Source organism: Vulpes lagopus, chromosome 19 (genome assembly GCF_018345385.1).
Source record: "Vulpes lagopus strain Blue_001 chromosome 19, ASM1834538v1, whole genome shotgun sequence".
NCBI classification, from domain to species: domain Eukaryota; kingdom Metazoa; phylum Chordata; class Mammalia; order Carnivora; family Canidae; genus Vulpes; species Vulpes lagopus.
Window position 1 is genome coordinate 15,729,773 of NC_054842.1, and position 16,307 is coordinate 15,746,079.

The 16,307-nt window shown below is 49.2% G+C and overlaps 2 protein-coding genes and 1 long non-coding RNA gene across 21 annotated transcripts in view; all 3 read right to left on the reverse strand.

Annotated features, from left to right (window-relative positions):
- RBMS3 (RNA binding motif single stranded interacting protein 3) overlaps window positions 1–16,307 on the reverse strand; it is a 1,727,904-nt gene that overhangs the window by 994,834 nt on the left and 716,763 nt on the right. The window lies entirely within an intron of this gene.
- Window positions 7,006–7,882, reverse strand: UBD (ubiquitin D; the record flags this gene model as incomplete). The annotated part of the gene is given in 3 exon segments (XM_041733638.1): window positions 7,006–7,622; window positions 7,625–7,675; window positions 7,678–7,882. Coding segments are annotated over 3 exon segments (519 nt in total), but the record flags the coding sequence as incomplete, so codon positions are not given.
- The window catches only part of LOC121478555, a 30,418-nt gene continuing 25,186 nt past the window's right edge, over window positions 11,076–16,307 (reverse strand). The window contains exons 3-4 of the long non-coding RNA XR_005984515.1: window positions 12,271–12,462; window positions 11,076–11,196 (exon numbers count right to left, since the gene is read on the reverse strand). This is a non-coding gene — a long non-coding RNA (uncharacterized LOC121478555). The remainder of the gene's footprint in view (window positions 11,197–12,270; window positions 12,463–16,307) is intronic.

The following is a 16,307-nucleotide window of genomic DNA, read 5'->3' on the forward strand; positions in this document are numbered from 1 at the left end:
CTTATGATCCAGCAATTGCACAACTAGGTATTTATTCAGAGGATACAAATATAGTGACCCAAATGGCACATGGACCCCATTGTTTAGAGCAGCAATGTCCACGGTAGCCAAACTGTGGAAAGAGGCCAAAGGTCTATCTACTGAGAATGGATAAAGATATGAAATATGTGTGTGTGTGTGTGTGTGTGTGTGTGTGTGTGTGTGTGTGTATGCAATGGAATCTTAGCCATGAAGAAGAATGCAATCTTACCATTTGCGATGATATGGATGGAACTAGAGGGTATTATGATGAGTGAAAGAAATCAGTCAGAGGAAGACAAATATCATGTGATCTCACTCATTTGTGGAACTGAAGAATTTAAATGTAACACTGAAACCATAAAACTACTAGAAGAAACCCAGGAGAAAACCTCCCTGATATGGCAAGGATTTTTTGGATATAACATCAAAAGCACAAGCAACAAAACCAAAAATCAACAAGTGAGACATCAAACTAAAAAGCTCCAGCACAGAAAGAAAAATCAACAAAATGTAAAGTCACCCTATGGAATGGGAGAAAATATTTGCAAACCATGTATGTGATAAATACATATATAAGTATATGAAGAACATATACAACTCAATAGGAAAAAACCCAAATGATCCAATTAAAATGGGCAAAGGGTTTGAACTGACATTTTTCCAAAGAAAACATATAAATGGCCGAAAGCTACATGGAAAGATGCTCAACAGCACTCATCATCAGAGAAATGCTAATCAAAACCACAATGAGACAAAACCTCACATCTCTTAGAATGGCTATTATCAAAAAAGACAAGAGACAGCAAGTGTTGATAGGAATGTAGGGGAAAGGGAGCCCTTACGCACTGTTGATGGGAATGTGAACCAGTTCGGCCACTACAGAGAACAGCACGGAGGTCCTTCAAAAGATGAAAAGCTACCATGTGATCCAGCAATTCCACCTTGGGGGATATACCCAAAGGAGATGAGCATACTCTCTCAAAGAGATGTCTGCAGGCTGTGTTCACTGCAGCATTGCTCACAAGATGTGGAAACCGTTTGGGGTGTTCACAGATGGATACCTGGATAAGGAAAATGCAATGGGATGCTGTTCGCCATGAAACAGGGAATCCATCTGTGATACCATGGATGAACCTTGAGGGCCTTGTCAGGTGGAGAAAGACAAATACTGCATGATGCCATTTGAATGTGGAATCTGAAAGCATTGGGCACATAGAAACAGGGTAAAATGGTGGCTGTCAGAGCTGCGGAGTGGGGGACATGGGGGGATATTGGTCAGAGATTCTAAACTTCCAGTTACAGTAAGTTCTGCGGATCCGATGTGCCGCATGGTGAGTACAGTTAACATACTGTATCGTGATTCACAGCTGATACAAGGGTGGACTTTGAATGTTCTCAACAACACGATGGCAATCATGGGAAGTGAAGGGTGTGTTCACGAAGTTCAGTGTGCTGATCACTTCACAGTATATACGTGTATCAATCAGAACACTGAACACCTTAAAGTTACACCATGTAACATGTCTCAATAAAGCTGGAAGAATTACAAATAAAGTGAATACTCATGAAGGCAAAATGAAACTTCTCAGATGGTTCTGGCCTTCCCTCCAGCCACAGTCGGCTGAACAAATACAGGGAAAGGGTTAGGATTTTATTCAGATAGGATAATGATTTGGCCAAGGGAGGACAAGAAGGGGGGAAGAGGCAGGATGTGTGCAGAGCAGTAACTGTCGTGACGGACCAGGGAACCCACGCTCAAGAGAGCAGTGGAGACAGGTGGCCTTGGGGACCTTGACAAACTTCCCGACGCCTGCCGGGGAGGATCTGCCAGGAGGGACACATCATCTGTGTGGATGCTGATCTATCAAAAACCAGATGGGCCATCCTGGGAGATGGGCTGAGTCAGGGACAAAGCAAAGGCAGTGACCACCACCAGAAGGGGTGGTGGGGAAGGCCAATGACAGGAGGGTCAGCACTGAGGATAACGCCACCAGACCTCAAACCTCTTCCACAGACAAGGGCTTTCTCCCCGTTTTCATGCTGACCCTGAGAGTCACAGGTTCTGGAGCTGCCCAATGTCTCTCAATCCCAGAACCAAACCCTAAGCCATCTGAATGCTAGGAGTACTAGTGATGGGGAGGAAGCCTGGTGCTACCTGAGGCCTCCACACAGCCAGGGACACATCACCATCATGGGCCTCTCCCTCCAGAATGTTCCCCTCCCTGCCCTGGGGGACTCTTCCCTGGACAACTCCACACAGATGCCAGTTAAGGTAGTGGGACACGGCTCCCCTAGGGCCCCATCCTCTCAACAACAGGGAGAGTGGATTCCCCTGCTTCCTCTCCAGCGAGCGGCTCATCAGCATCCCTGTTCTACAACTGCTGTCCCTTTGGAATCGGGAAGGCTATTTCTGCTGCCAGCTGCAGCTGATGCTAATCTGCTACCACTTTGAGACTCAGGTCCCACCCCTGCCTGGACCCCCAGTGCCAGGCTGTCTGAGTACCGACACTGCCACCTCTGTCTCCATCTCAAGGCTCCTCCGCTCTCAGGTGGCTTCTGGTCCAGACACATTGTGTTCATGCATCTGCTTACAAGCAAGAGGGCTCCCACCCTGTGTCCTGTTCCTGAAGGACCTGGCTCTGGCCTCAGGCACCCATTCTCTGGTGGAGACCAGCTCAGCATCTGGAAACTGAAGGGCTGAGCATTAGTGCCAGAGACTCAGACATGAAGGTAGGAAAAAAGGTCTTGCAGATGCAGGCACATCCTAGAATACCTAGTGAGGTTTGGGGACACATTCCAGAACATTTTTACAACAGATTTGCCTTCTGGATGCTTCAGGGGAATTATGGGGGGCTGTGTCTGTGTACATATGTATCTGAGTAGGTATCTGGGAATGGGTGCATTCGTGGAGTACAGGTGTTGTTTTTGTGATATTATTATCACGTGCCTGTCTGCAGGGTTTGGCGTGCTTGGAGGAGAACTGTTCAGGGCTTGCCTGGCTGAATGGGTGTGTGTCTACGTGATCACAGAATTAGAAAACTTGACTTTTTAGGACAACATCTCTAGCACCACTGGGCCATTAGCCCAAATGTCAGCTCTGGCCTATATTCATCTGCAGTATGACCCCAATGCTACAGAATCATCTAGAGAGCGAGATCAGGATTTGTATGTGCTTTTATCCTCCACAGCCTCTAGTATGTTAGAGCCTGGCTTATAAAAAAATAAAAATAAAAAGCAAGGTTCTCAGAATTAGTAAGACTTGGGTTGAAATCCCAATAAGCATTTACAAACAGTGTGATCTTGGGCAAGTTATTTAACCTCAACTACCCGCCTACCTTACTCTCTAAAATAGGACTACTTGCCTCACTTTCCAGTGAATAAAGCCCAAAGTTCAATGAAAAGAGACACAAACTCACACACTGGTTCTGCCACCGCCTGATGTAGCACCTCTCTGAAAACCGCTCCTGATGTGTGAAATAGGGATGATAAGAGTCAGCATTTACTGAACACCTACTCTTGCCAGCCACTGTTCTAAGAGCTTTGGGTGCTCAACCGACTTAAGCAATTCTACTTCCAAGTGAGGAAGCTGGCCCACAGAGAGGTTAAGCAACATGCCCAGGGTTGCTCATCTAGGAAATGACAGAGCCATGACTGGAACTCAGGCAGTCGGACGCCCTGAGCCTTGTTCTTAATCACATGAACCCCTGTTCTGCCTAACAAGGATAAACTGAGAGAACCATATAAGCATGATGTTCTCTGAGGGGAAAAGAGTTTCTCCCTGAAAAGTTAAAAAAAAAGAATGGATTATGATTTTTGAATTCAGAATAATGAATATGAAGGTAATCTGTTTCATGCCACCTGTCAGGAAACATAGCAAGATTTCTCTGTGATGCTACATCATCATGTCAACTATATAGTTTCTGTGCTTAGGAAATGTGACTAAGTATCACTCCTCAGGGTTAAAAGGCTTCCGTGTCCTGCCACCTTTACATTCATTTGACAAATATTTATTGCAATTAGAGCCGGAGGGTGAGCCAGGAGCCAGGGAGGTCATCTCATTCAGACTCCTCCTTTTACACATAGAAACACAGAAGCAAGGGTAATGCAGTGACTTCTCCGTATCAAATAACCAGACTGGCCAAAAGCAGTTCTGCTACGGGGGACCCAGGGCTCCTGGCCTCTAGCTCAGCATTCTGCTAGGTGACTCCAGGTGTCAAGACCTATGGATCACGACCATCACAGTAGGTATAAGCAGGACCCGCATGGACATTGGCAGTAGCCAGGAAGAGGGATTCCCCACAGATTAGCACTGAGTAGTCAGCATCTAAAGGTTATACTCACAGAAGTACGGTCCCTGAAACAAAGAAGGTGGGGGATAGCTCTAATCTACCAAATGTTGGTTCTACCAAGCCTGGGGTATTGCACTTATTCTTAGGCACTGCACCCTTTCCAAGATGGGGAGAGAAGCTCAGGGGGAAATCTGTCTTCAGATATCTGAAGGACTGTTATACAGGAGGAATCTCAGTTTTCTACTCTGGCTCCTAGGAATACAATCAGAACCCAGGAAGCAGCCCAAAAAGCAGATTTGGGAATAAGACAGGCCTGACTGCATGTCCCACAGGCCACTCACTAGCTGTGACCTTGGGACAATCTCCCCTTTCTGAGTCTAAGTTTGCTCATCTACAAAGTGGAGATTCTTTCTCACCCCCCCACCACAGAATCTGCTAAATACGTCAGCTAAGGTAGGGCTGACTAACTTCCTCAAGTCAGGACTCAAATGTGTGAACGAGAAAGCGAGGCGCACGCCTGCATGCTGCTCCTGCACACCCATCCTGTCCCGCACGCCCACCCATCCCCCACGTGACCCTTGTGCCCCGGGATCTCCTTCGCTTGCAGGAGCTAGTCACCCTTCACTCTGCGTCCTTCCAAACAGTCTGGGAGTTTCCTCTCTCACAGGCCAACCACACAGCACGGAGGAGCGCTTCCTCCTGCTGGATTTCTGCGCCTGGCCGGTGCTGCAGCCCGCCCCTCTTCGCCCTCATCCTGCTCTGCTACCTCTTGACGCTGGCCCGCAACTCGAGCCTCCTGCTGCTGGCGGTGCACTACCGCGCCTGCACACGCCCATGTACTACTTCCTGTGCCACCTGGCGCTGGTGAACGCGGGCTTCACCACGAGCGTGGCGCCTGCGCTGCTGGCTGGCCTCCGTGCCTGGAGCTGTGACTGCTGCGCGCCGGCCTGGCCCAGCTGCGGGCCTGGCCCAGCTGCGGGACCCGCTGTGTGCCTCCTGCTGGCGGCAGTGGCGCTGGACCACACGGCAGCGCGGTCCACTCACTGCATCACGCCCGCGCCCGCCTCGCCTCGCCTGTTGTCACGCGCTGGACGGAGCCTGGGGGCTGAGTGGTCTGGCCAACTCGGGGGCGAAGACCACACTGCTGGCCGCCTGGCCTCTGTGAGCGCCCTGCTGTCCGCCATCGTCCTGGCCTCGTCCGCGCCGTGGCCTGCGCTGTCTGGGGCATCTTGTTGGGGGCGGCTGCAGGAAGGTGATGGACAAGCGAGGGTCCCACCGTCTGCCTCTACTATGGCTCGGCCATCCTCACTTACCTGCAGCCCACGCAGCGTTATGACCAGGGCCAGGGCAAGCTCATTTCGCTCTTCTACACCCTGATCACCCCGGCACTCAACCTCAGGAACAAGGAAGTGAAAAGGACAGCCAGGAAGCTCCTGGGGAGTCTAGGACAGGGCATGCTGGACAGTGAGAGTGCAGAGGAGGGAAGAAAGTGCTAGTGAAGGCCCAAGGATGAGAATGTCCCTTGGGAAAGCAGTGAACCTTCAGCCTGCCCATTTCCCTGTGAGAATCTGAAAGATCTGTCCTCAGGAGCCCAAGGTCACTGGGGAGGTCCTGTGCGTCCCTCAGGAAATGTTCCTGATTTTGAGGGTGAATTCCCGTATCCTCTACACAGATTCGGGGAAGGGGAAGTGACCTCGGAGCTTTCTCCTAAGCTGATGAAGAGAGAAGGCAAGATTTGGAAAGGACCTTCCCCCATCCTCAGGGGGTGCTGTGACCACCCCTGAAGAGTCCACATGCTGGTAAGATCATGCATGACAGGACAATTAATGTTCACTCTCTCCCAGGCTGATGGCACACACCATGAAGAACCCTATGGTGTCTGGCCTCAGGAGACCCCCAAACTGACAGAGAAATCATGGACTCTACCCTGCAGGAAACCCCATCCAAAAAAAACGGAGGAGTTTGCTCATTTCAGGAAATCAATCCAACTTAATGCCCACCTAATCAAGTCACTAGTGTCCAGCAAGAGCACTTGACCCCAAAGTGTAACAAGGAACTCCCCTAAGTGTGGATTGGGCTGAGTGGGGTTAAGCTGGGAAACTCGTCTGATTGAGGCAGTTCTGGGGCAAGTTTAAAGAACAAAAGGACACAGACATGTCTTAGGCAGTGCAAAAAACATGTTGGTGGCCACTCATGAGGTACAAGAAGGACAATGAGACAGAGGAGTGAGGGCGGGGAGATGGAGGAAGGGACACAGGTTTCCCACAGAGGAGCAGACATCTGTGCAGGACACAGGCAAGGAAAAGTTCTGTCTGCCAGATCTGGGGCAGAGCCTTGGGAGTCAACGTGGAGACCAACCCGAAGCCCCCACTCAAATAGATACCCCCAACCCAGGGAAGACCTGCTCGACCCCAATGCAGGCAGGACAGAGACTGGTCCAGAAGCACACCTCCCCAAGAAGCACCCCCCACTGGAGACACATCTCTGGGTCCCCAGGGAGAATCTCTTTCTAAGCCCATCCTCATTCCCAGAAAGAAAAACAGATGAATTCCGTGTGGGGCATAGAGAATAAGATGGCACCCAGTGCCAGGTTTCATTTCATACCAAACAGCTGTAAATGAAGACAGAGAAGGTAGTTCAATTGAATTTCTAAGTTCTTTATTAATTAGACTGTAATCATATCAGAGGAATTAATTCACCTCATGATAAATCATCTCACTGTCCTCTGTAAGTAGAAATTCAATTTGGTTTGACATATTGAGTGATATTACAAATGAAATATATTGGTGGAAACACAGAAATTAGAGGAGCATGTATCCTAATGTAAAACTTACTATCTTGTTGGACAGAAGAACTAGGAATTTTTCTGTTAATCAGAGGGAACCAGGAAAGGATTACATTGCAAACTGGCTTTGATGCCATCTCTACTATACCTAAAACGTTATTTTCCATTTCTAGTAATATACACAATATACACCTGGTCAATTGTGTAAGATCAAAGAATCATGAAGTTAGAAAGTATTGTGCGGTCTTCCTCCCCACTTCACCCCTAAACTTTGCTATTTATCTTCCTGGTTCCTTTGGGGAAATCATCACAGGATGTGGGTGGAATAAGAGCTAGCAGTAAGCTCTTCTGCTCCTGACATGAGCCATCCCTGGCGGGCCCACCCCCAATGTGGTGGGCTGTCAAGAAGAGTTCGTTGCCCCTTCTGATGCCATAATCCACCATGATCCTCCCATCTTCCAGCCTCTTGCCATTGCAAGTCACAATCTGTTTCTTAGGCATTATAGCAGTCTTAGTCTCTATTATCGTTTTACCTGGGCCAATGAGCTGGACTTTTGCACCTGGAAGAGGTGCCTCTCCCTTCATCATCTGACTCCACCAGAACCAAGGGCAACTCCTCATCACTGGGTTTCACCACCTTCAGAGTGAGGTGGATGGTCATCTCCTTGTCAATGCCAGATGATGACAGTTTCCTCTGGGGATTTAGAGTCTTGGAGCCCAGCAGAAGTACCTGGTACTGCACGGCAACCTTGGTCTTAGCCCAGACATGTTCACTGACCTTCTTCACTCAGTCCCTCTCATTAACAGTGAAGGTCGTTGATGTGCCTTCCTCAGAATGGACTGTCACCTGGGCAATCGTGGACAAAAGACCTGGAATCAGGTGCCTGGAGTGCCCGCCACCTGTCACGGCACTGTCCCCCCTTGGCCAGCCCCATCCTCCTGCCTGCCTGCCCCTCAGCTCCTTACAAGATGTGGCCCACCCTTCTTTGGCCCTCCACTCCCAGAATTTCAAGCTTGTGACACAAGAAGATCAGTCTTATTCCTTTATAGGCTTACCTCTCATTCACCCAATGTCATTGGTGATTTCTCACATCATTTGCCTGCCTCTTGTCCAGATAAAGTCTGTCAAATGTTGAAAACTAAACACGACTACAATGCATCCAAAGTTATATACGGGCTGCTAAAAACAACCCCCAAAGAGAATTCCCAAGACTTGGCAGTGTGGGACACTCCTCACTGCCCTCCATGACTATGGTAGAAGGAGGCCCCAGCCAGGACACAAGGGTACCGCATTCCTGGTTTCTTTCTCCATGTCCCTCACATGTGACGGCAATGCTGTGTGCAGCGTGACTCTGTACCTTGTCTTGGTATCCACCTACTGCCAAACACAATGTCCTCCTGTAGGCAGACCAGGGTCTACTCCCAGAAGGCAGGGCCAGAGGGAAGTCTTCCCTCCATGATCTGACGCTGGGTGAGCAGACCGCTGCGTTGTCCCAGGAGAGCCTGGGAGGCCCTCGCTGCCACTTCCATCAGAACTGCCTTCCCTCTCTGGGCAGCACAGACCTTTCCTCACTGGACATGGGCCCCTCTGTGCCCAGCATGGCCCTGATTCCAGCCCTTGGCACATGGCACAGACTCCTTATAGGGTCGTGGATCAGCTTATTAACAATGACAGTAAATGAGTTTTGTAAACCTGTGGGAGGAGGAAGGTGACAAGCCCGGGGATCCCTAAACAGAAGAAGGTAAAGGGCTCTGGACAATATTTCCATAGTTTCAAGTTCTGCCGGCCCTCTGAGGGCAAAGCTCATTCCCATATCCTACCATGTCCCCTAACAGTGGCCAGTGAGGTCTGACAGAAGACCAGGGGGAGACCAATGACAGGCTTCTAGTCCCAGAACCTTCCTTCCCCCTTCTGTAGATATCAGCTCCTATGCTGTCCCCTTCAGGTGCCTTCCCAGCCGCTCTGCCTCCCAGCCCCCATGGACCCCTGACATTACCCCCACCCCCTGGAGGTTCCCCCACAAGCCTGCCCCAGGGCTCCAGCCCCTGTGAACCCTGACACTACACCTCACCCCAGGCAGGTGCTTCCCTCTCCCCCTCACCACCTTCAAGCCCCCATGGAGGCAGGAAGCACTGGATGCCATGTGTGTGATGCAGGGAACAGAAGCAGGAGGCTGAGGAAGGAAGGGGACTTGTGTCCACTTATGTACAAGCTCGGTTGGAAAGCCCCTGCCTCTGCCCTTTGTTCTCCTATGATCTCATGCATTTTCTTTCACTTTTGCTTTTTCTTTCACTTTTGCTAGGGCAGAGTCAGTAAACAAAGAATACTTTCTGATCAAAGACATCCCCGTCAGCGAATCCATCCACCCTCCTGTTTATGAAATATTCTTTACAAAGGACCTTACACCCCTGGGTCCTGAGCTCTCTAGGGCTCTTCCTATCCTGTTCCAGAACCTGCAGACCTAGTCCAGTACTTGGGACCATCCCAGGCCAACAGTCAAGTGCTGAGTCCCCCTTCCTTGTAGGACAGCACACATTGGCTCTCACCCCGGGTGACTCTGTTTCCCCACCTTGAAGGCTGGACACTTCCTACATATCCATGCTGCTGCTTCCTCCCTGGCTCTGGAGGTTTAGGTCCCAACAAAAAGGGAGGGCACAGGTTGTGTACCCTGGGGAGTTTCCTCAACTACTCTGATCTTCCTCATGTTCCAAAGGAATTAGTGCCCTCTCCCGAACTCTCAGGACAGACCCACAAAACCCATTCTCAAAAAAGCATTTTATTAAAGGTGCTCCCAATTTTTTCACAGTGAAAATCCCATTAAAATGCTAAGTTATCATCTCTTTTGCTCTGTTCTTAGTGACCATTTACGGTACATTCCCCACTAATGCATGTCAAATGATCCCATGTTCCTGCAGGACTTTCCCTCCTGGAGCACTTGGGTTTATAGAAGTGCCCATATAGGGTAATGTGATCCAAGACCCAATCCAGTAATTCACAGAACTTAACATAAATCACAGTCTTCTATTTGGAGCTCTGCTTACGTAGGGGTAAACTTGGGGAAATTATCATTTAAATGTCTTCTGTGGGGTGAACACACTTTGCAAACCCACAGGATGGGTGTGCAGCAAGCAGAGTGCCTGATGGACTTGGAAGCGGTGGGCCCTGCCCATGTCCCGTCAGGCCTCTTGCGGCTCCCATCACCCACTGTGAGTGGGAAAGAACCACCCTGCGGTCTTGGATCTCAGCAGTGGCCCTGCACCCAGCATCCAATAGGATCTGCGGGTTCTGAAGCATCACCAGTAACCGAGCAGGGTACTTGGGTTGAGGGTGGCTGGGAGCTAGCCGCAGCAGGAAGAAGAGACAGGGACGCTTCCAGAGCCAGACTCCTCACCTCCGCATTTCATCCGCATCTGTGACCTTCTTAGCCCTTTGCCTCATTTCTGGAAGGTAAAGCAGAGCATGGGCGTCTAGCGCTGCTTGGCATTAAATCACTTTTTCATCCTTCCCGTCTGCGGGTCCCCACCTTGGCAATCTACACCATCTTGGGGCTGATGCCCCCTTTCTCAGGGAGGCAGGGAACCTCAGCTCCTGCAGAGAGAGCCTGGGGATGACGTTCCTCAGGAGCCCACAGCCCAGACCTGAGCTGCAGATCTGCACAGTTCCGGGTTCAGTTCAGAGTTCCCCGCATGTGCCTGGACATACCACTGTCTGTTGCCAGGTCAGGAGCATGCGTCTCCTTCCAGGTCTATCCACTGTGTCAAGGACTTACAGGGGTACAAGATGTAAGCAGCCCCTCCTCCAGGAAGCCTTCCCTAGCTCTCTTCCTCAGAGCAAGTTTCTCCACCAGACAGATCCTCTGCTTACTTGTCTCTCACCCCCCTTAAACAATAGGAATCTCGGGCATCAGGACGGTGATTAGGTCATGAGGGTAGAGTCCTCATGAATGGGATTGGTACCTTTGGAAGAAGAGGCCAGAGAGCTAGGTAGCTTTCTTTCTGTCCTATGAGAATCCAAGAGGACAATCATCTGTAAACCAGGAAGCAGGTCCTCACCAGCCACAGAATCTGCTGGCACTTGATCTGGACTTCTCAGCCTCCAGACTGTGAGAAATAAATTGTTTATTGTTGTTGTTGTTGTTTTTAAAAGGACTGTGTTGTGATTTACGTGGGTCTCCAGCACTTCCTGGGTCTGCTGTCTGCTTAATATCTACCAAATGCATGAATGAACTAAACAAATAACTGTATAAGTAAGTGAATGACCAAAAATGGAAAATAACACTTAATGAGTACTTATTGTATTTTGGGAACTACACGAGATATTGGTAAATGTAACCTTGAGTGCTCTAGGCTTCTCATGAGGTAAATATCAGTATCCCCACTGAGAAGCCAGCTGTGGTCACACCCACACTCATCTTAGCCAAAGCTGGTGAGCAGGTATTCAAAAGCAAACCTCTGCTTGCTTGTCCTCCTACTAATCCTCTCCCAGTGGAAGGGAAAGGGGGTGTGCCGGGCATGCTTGCCCTGGCATTATAGGAAGGATGCACATCAGATGAGGAGGAGAGACAAAAGACAGCAGAACTTGCATGGAGCCCATGAGGAAGGAGCAGGAGAGCTCCATCTCCGTACGTGGGCAGGAGCATCCCTGGGTGCTGGGCAGTGGCCAACAGAGAGCCTGTGAGCCCACTAGGCACAGCCTGGGGGTGGAGGGCAGCGGCCCCAGTCCACTGTCACACTGGCCTCAGTGGGTGGGGATTTCCAGCACTGGGCCACTTCAGGGCCAGCCGGGAATGTTCCCAGGAAAACCTGGTCCAGGGGGTTCCCTATCCAGACAGGATCTGGATTCCGATAAACACTGTCCTTTCAAGGAATCTGAGTCCGGGACCTCACTCCCTCTCTTCCCCCTCCTCCCTTCCTCTGGGTCATTCCCATCCATGCCAAGGCAGGCCAAGGGCAGTCCTCATGCCTTCTTTCTGACCACATTTCAGATGTCATCCCAGGACCTGACCTCCGACCTCCTCCCCACTTCTTCACAGACTGCCAATCAGACTTTCTTTTCCTCTGTGTCACAATAAATGTTTTCTGTTTGCCCTTTGACAAATTCAGGGAACCAGCCGAGGTAAAAAGTCATGCAGATCTCACCAGGTCATAACACAAATGTCCCAGATACACACATACCTCCCAATGTGGCTGCTTTGCTGAGGGGCCATCTTGGGATGGTCACTGCCCCGCTGAAGCCTTACTGGAGCCTCCTTGGCTGATGGGCAGCCTTGGGCTGGTCACTGCTTCCCTGAAGCCCTCCTGGAGCTGAGACCTCCCTGAAGGAGACAGGTCTCCTTCATGGTGCTCAGGAAAGAGTTTCTAAAACTGCTGTGACATATAGAAAATTGCTTCAGAAATGCGAACCAAAGTCCCTCAAAAAACTACTGTGACTTTTCCCTTATTGATGATTGGAAAAAAAATTCATCCACTCTCAAAGGACAATTTGGAAATACTTATACGTATTTCTGGATTTTTCCATTATGTTCCATTGATCTATGTGTCTATCCTTATGTCACAATGATACTGTCTTTATTCCTCAAGATTTATAACAAGTGATAATTTGTCCTTTACTTTACCTGGATGTCCTGGCATGATCCAGACCATGGGCCCTCTAGAAGCATCAGTGATGTGGAGGGCCTTGAGGGTTCATCTCCCACCCTCTGGAGCACATTTGTCTCACTAATCCTGTCTCATCCATCCTGCTTGATTAACAAGATGTCATCAACACTTGATGGGATGAGCACTGGCTGTTATTCTGTATGTTGGTAAATTGAACACCAATAAAAAATAAATCTATTTAAAAAAACCAAGATGTCATCAACATGATGGAACAATGTGATGATTTCTGGAAGGTCCAGAAGGCCATGTCCAGAGGATGCTGGAGCTGCCTCATATAGTCTCATGAGAGCTGACGTAGATTTTCAGGCATTTTGCAAACCAGTTATTAAATTACAGCCATTATTAAAAATAAGTTAATATAAACTTATAGTAATTTATATTAAAAGCAGAGATAATAAATATTTAAAACTGATCACATCCTTGTTACTTTACTATCTCTTATGATTTTTTTTACTTTTATTTGCATTTATTTTATGTAGAATTTACTCTCAGGCCATAAATTCTTATTTCTTCAGTTTCTTCTGGGATATCTTTCTCTTTTGTGCAACCTAGACTTTTGGTTTAAGAACAATCTGCTCTTTCTCAGTAGGGATCATCTCAGTACAGCAGGGAGAACTCACATGTGGGTGAATCCAACCATGAACCTGGTAAGTTCTGGGCCACATTGTGGGGGCTTTGTTCACCTGGATGTGCTCAGTGACCAGAGAATCTACATCTAAACCCTTCAGCTCAGCATTACCCTCTGCATTTTTAAGCACGTGCAGTAAAGTTTCATCACTCTTTATGGGCCACCAGGCTGGCATAGTCACCATATTGTTGCTCACAGGTGTCATTTACCCACTTTCATTGCCTGCGTGCAGCCCCACTGTTTTGCCTGGGCACACCTCTCAGCCTCCGCCGTGGTAGCCACGGAGTGGCACACATTTTTTCTGCAGTGACATGCCTCAGGTACTGGGCTGGCTTTCAGATATGCATGGTCTTCATGGCCTGGGAAGTTTCATGTGTGTTCATAAAGTGAACCTCTTGATTGGCACGATTTTGTTGCGTTTTCTGGGTCAAGGTACTAGTGAGCCATTTTCAGAGATCACCTCAGGCCGCTAATGGGAAAAGCTATATGTTATTATTTTCTATGCTTATAGACATCTACTGTGTCTGTGATAAAAAGAAAATACTAAAAAAAAAGAAAGAAAATACTACAACATACTGCATGGGGATGTGTTACCATGAACATCACTCCAAATCTGCATTTTTGGTAAAGTCACACTGGCAGCTTAAAATCAGGTGTGGTACAAATATACACATTCAGAAATCAGCAAATAGGACAAATCAAGGCTTTTCTGTGTATATTATGGGCACATACTGTCCATGTCCCTTTGGACCCTATTATGACACCAGAGTCCTAAATGGATAGTTGTATACACGCCATGTAGATGCAAACTGCTCCCATCCTCCATCCTGATAGTATTTGAAAAAAAACACGTTGCCATTGGCCAAAAGCCACCTAACAGACCCCAAACCATGTTACTCAGACATGAAAGCTGCTGTTGGGGCTGCTACTTTTTTGAGTTTGTGGTGGCCCACTGTCATGCTCCAGGATCTACCTGGTGTTGTAGTGACCAGAGTGGTGAATGAAGTGGACATGATAGGAACAACCATCTCCTGCATCCTTTAGAGTGGCATCAATCTCTACCATTTCCTTTGGATTGATATTGCTCTGGACTTCCTGTCTTTGTGGGGAATGGGGTAGAGATTCAGGGCTCCTACCTGGCCTCCTCCCACCATAATCACTTACTCCACAAGCCCAAGAACCAATGTGGAGATTCTGCCAACCACCAAGTGTACATGTTCCAATGACACAGTCAGGTACTGTAAAAATGACTCCTGGGTAGGCCCATGGACCTCGCAGAGCCATTGTGATTTGGACCAGGGCCAGGTTGCCATGGATTAGTGTGAACCTCATGACCGCAATGGAGGATGGCATGGTAACACCTAAACTATGTTGTGTGAGGATTAGACCAAATGTCCTATGGGCTCTCCAGCCCTAGGGTGTTGTATTCTGTGCTGCTGCAGTCAGGTCCCACTCAAAGAGAAGTCGATGGAACAGAAGGAAGTTGAGAACTTTATAAAGTGGGATCCTAAATGGTTGGATCAGAGGCTTAAGAGGAATATCTAGAAGCCTGGGGCAGTCTCTGGAGGGCTAAGGAGGAGACCTGCTGGCTCTTCCTACTGATGGAAAGAAGTGGAGGTGAGCTCCTTACCCACGCAGTGATAGCGAACGCTGGCATGCTTCCTCTAGATATTCCCCTGCCCCTCTACAATAGTCAGGGACTAATCATCAGTGGACTGTGGGACCCCTGGGTCTTAATAGAATTAATGAGATCTTTCTCTCCATGGGACTGGTGTCATGCAATCCTTCCATGCCCCTGAGACAGCTTACCATCTCCCCAGCCTGAGGGCAAAGGCTATTCTCATGGAGAGGCCTCTGACCTCTCGGGCCTCACCTTCCCTGCAGGGACATGGTGGGCTGAGGTTGGCACATAGCCTCTGCAGCCAGCCCACCAAGGTTCAAATATCAGCTCTCATGCTCACTGACTGTATTGTCCAAGGCAACGGATGTCATCTTTCTCTGCTTCAGATTCTTTAAATCAGAGGGAGAGGGCACCCAGAGCAGCTCTGCGGACAACCAGAGATGAACTGGTAACTGTTTGGCAACCAGCTTTTTTGGGGGAGACACAGACCCTGCTTGAAGGACTGACCAATTTTCATGGCGTACTGCCGCCATGGCTCCTCCCAGCTGCCAATGGCATAATCCTCTCTCACAAAGTCTCCAAAAGTTACCATCAAGAGCAATCAGAGCTCCCCTGGGGGCTTCCTCCTTCTGGACTTCTCAGAACACCCAGAGCTAGAGAGAATCCTCTTTGTGGTTGTCATTTCCTACCTCCTGACTTGTGGGTAACACCCTCATCATCCTGCTGTCCGTGTGGGACCCCAGGTCCCACTCCCTGATGTACTTTTTCCTCTCCAACCTATCCTGCTTGGACCTCTGCTTTACCACAAGCTCTATCTCCCAGCTGCTGGTCAGCCTCTGCAGCCCAAAGACCACCAGCTTCCTTGGCTGCTTTGTTCTGCTCTTCATTTTTCTGTTCCTAGGAACCACAGAGTGCATCCTCCTAACTGTGATGGCCTTTGACCTCTACATGGCCATCTGCCAGCCCCTCCGTTATATTACCCCTGTGCTGGCAGCTGGGGTCCATGGCCTGGGCCATCGGTCTGCTGGAGTCAGTGGTCCAGATGCCACCCACTCTCTACCTGCCCTTCTGTCCACACCGGCAGGGGGATGATTTCATGTGTGAGGTCCCAGCTCTAATCAGACTGTCTGGTGGGCACACCACCTACAACCAGATCCAGATGGCTGTCACCAGCATCCTCATCTTGTTTGTGCCTGCCAGTCTCATCCTGGTCTCTTACTGTGCCATTGCCCGGGCAGTACTGAGGATTAACTCAGCCAATCAGTGGAGAAAAGCATTTGAGACCTGCTTCTCCCATCTCGCGGT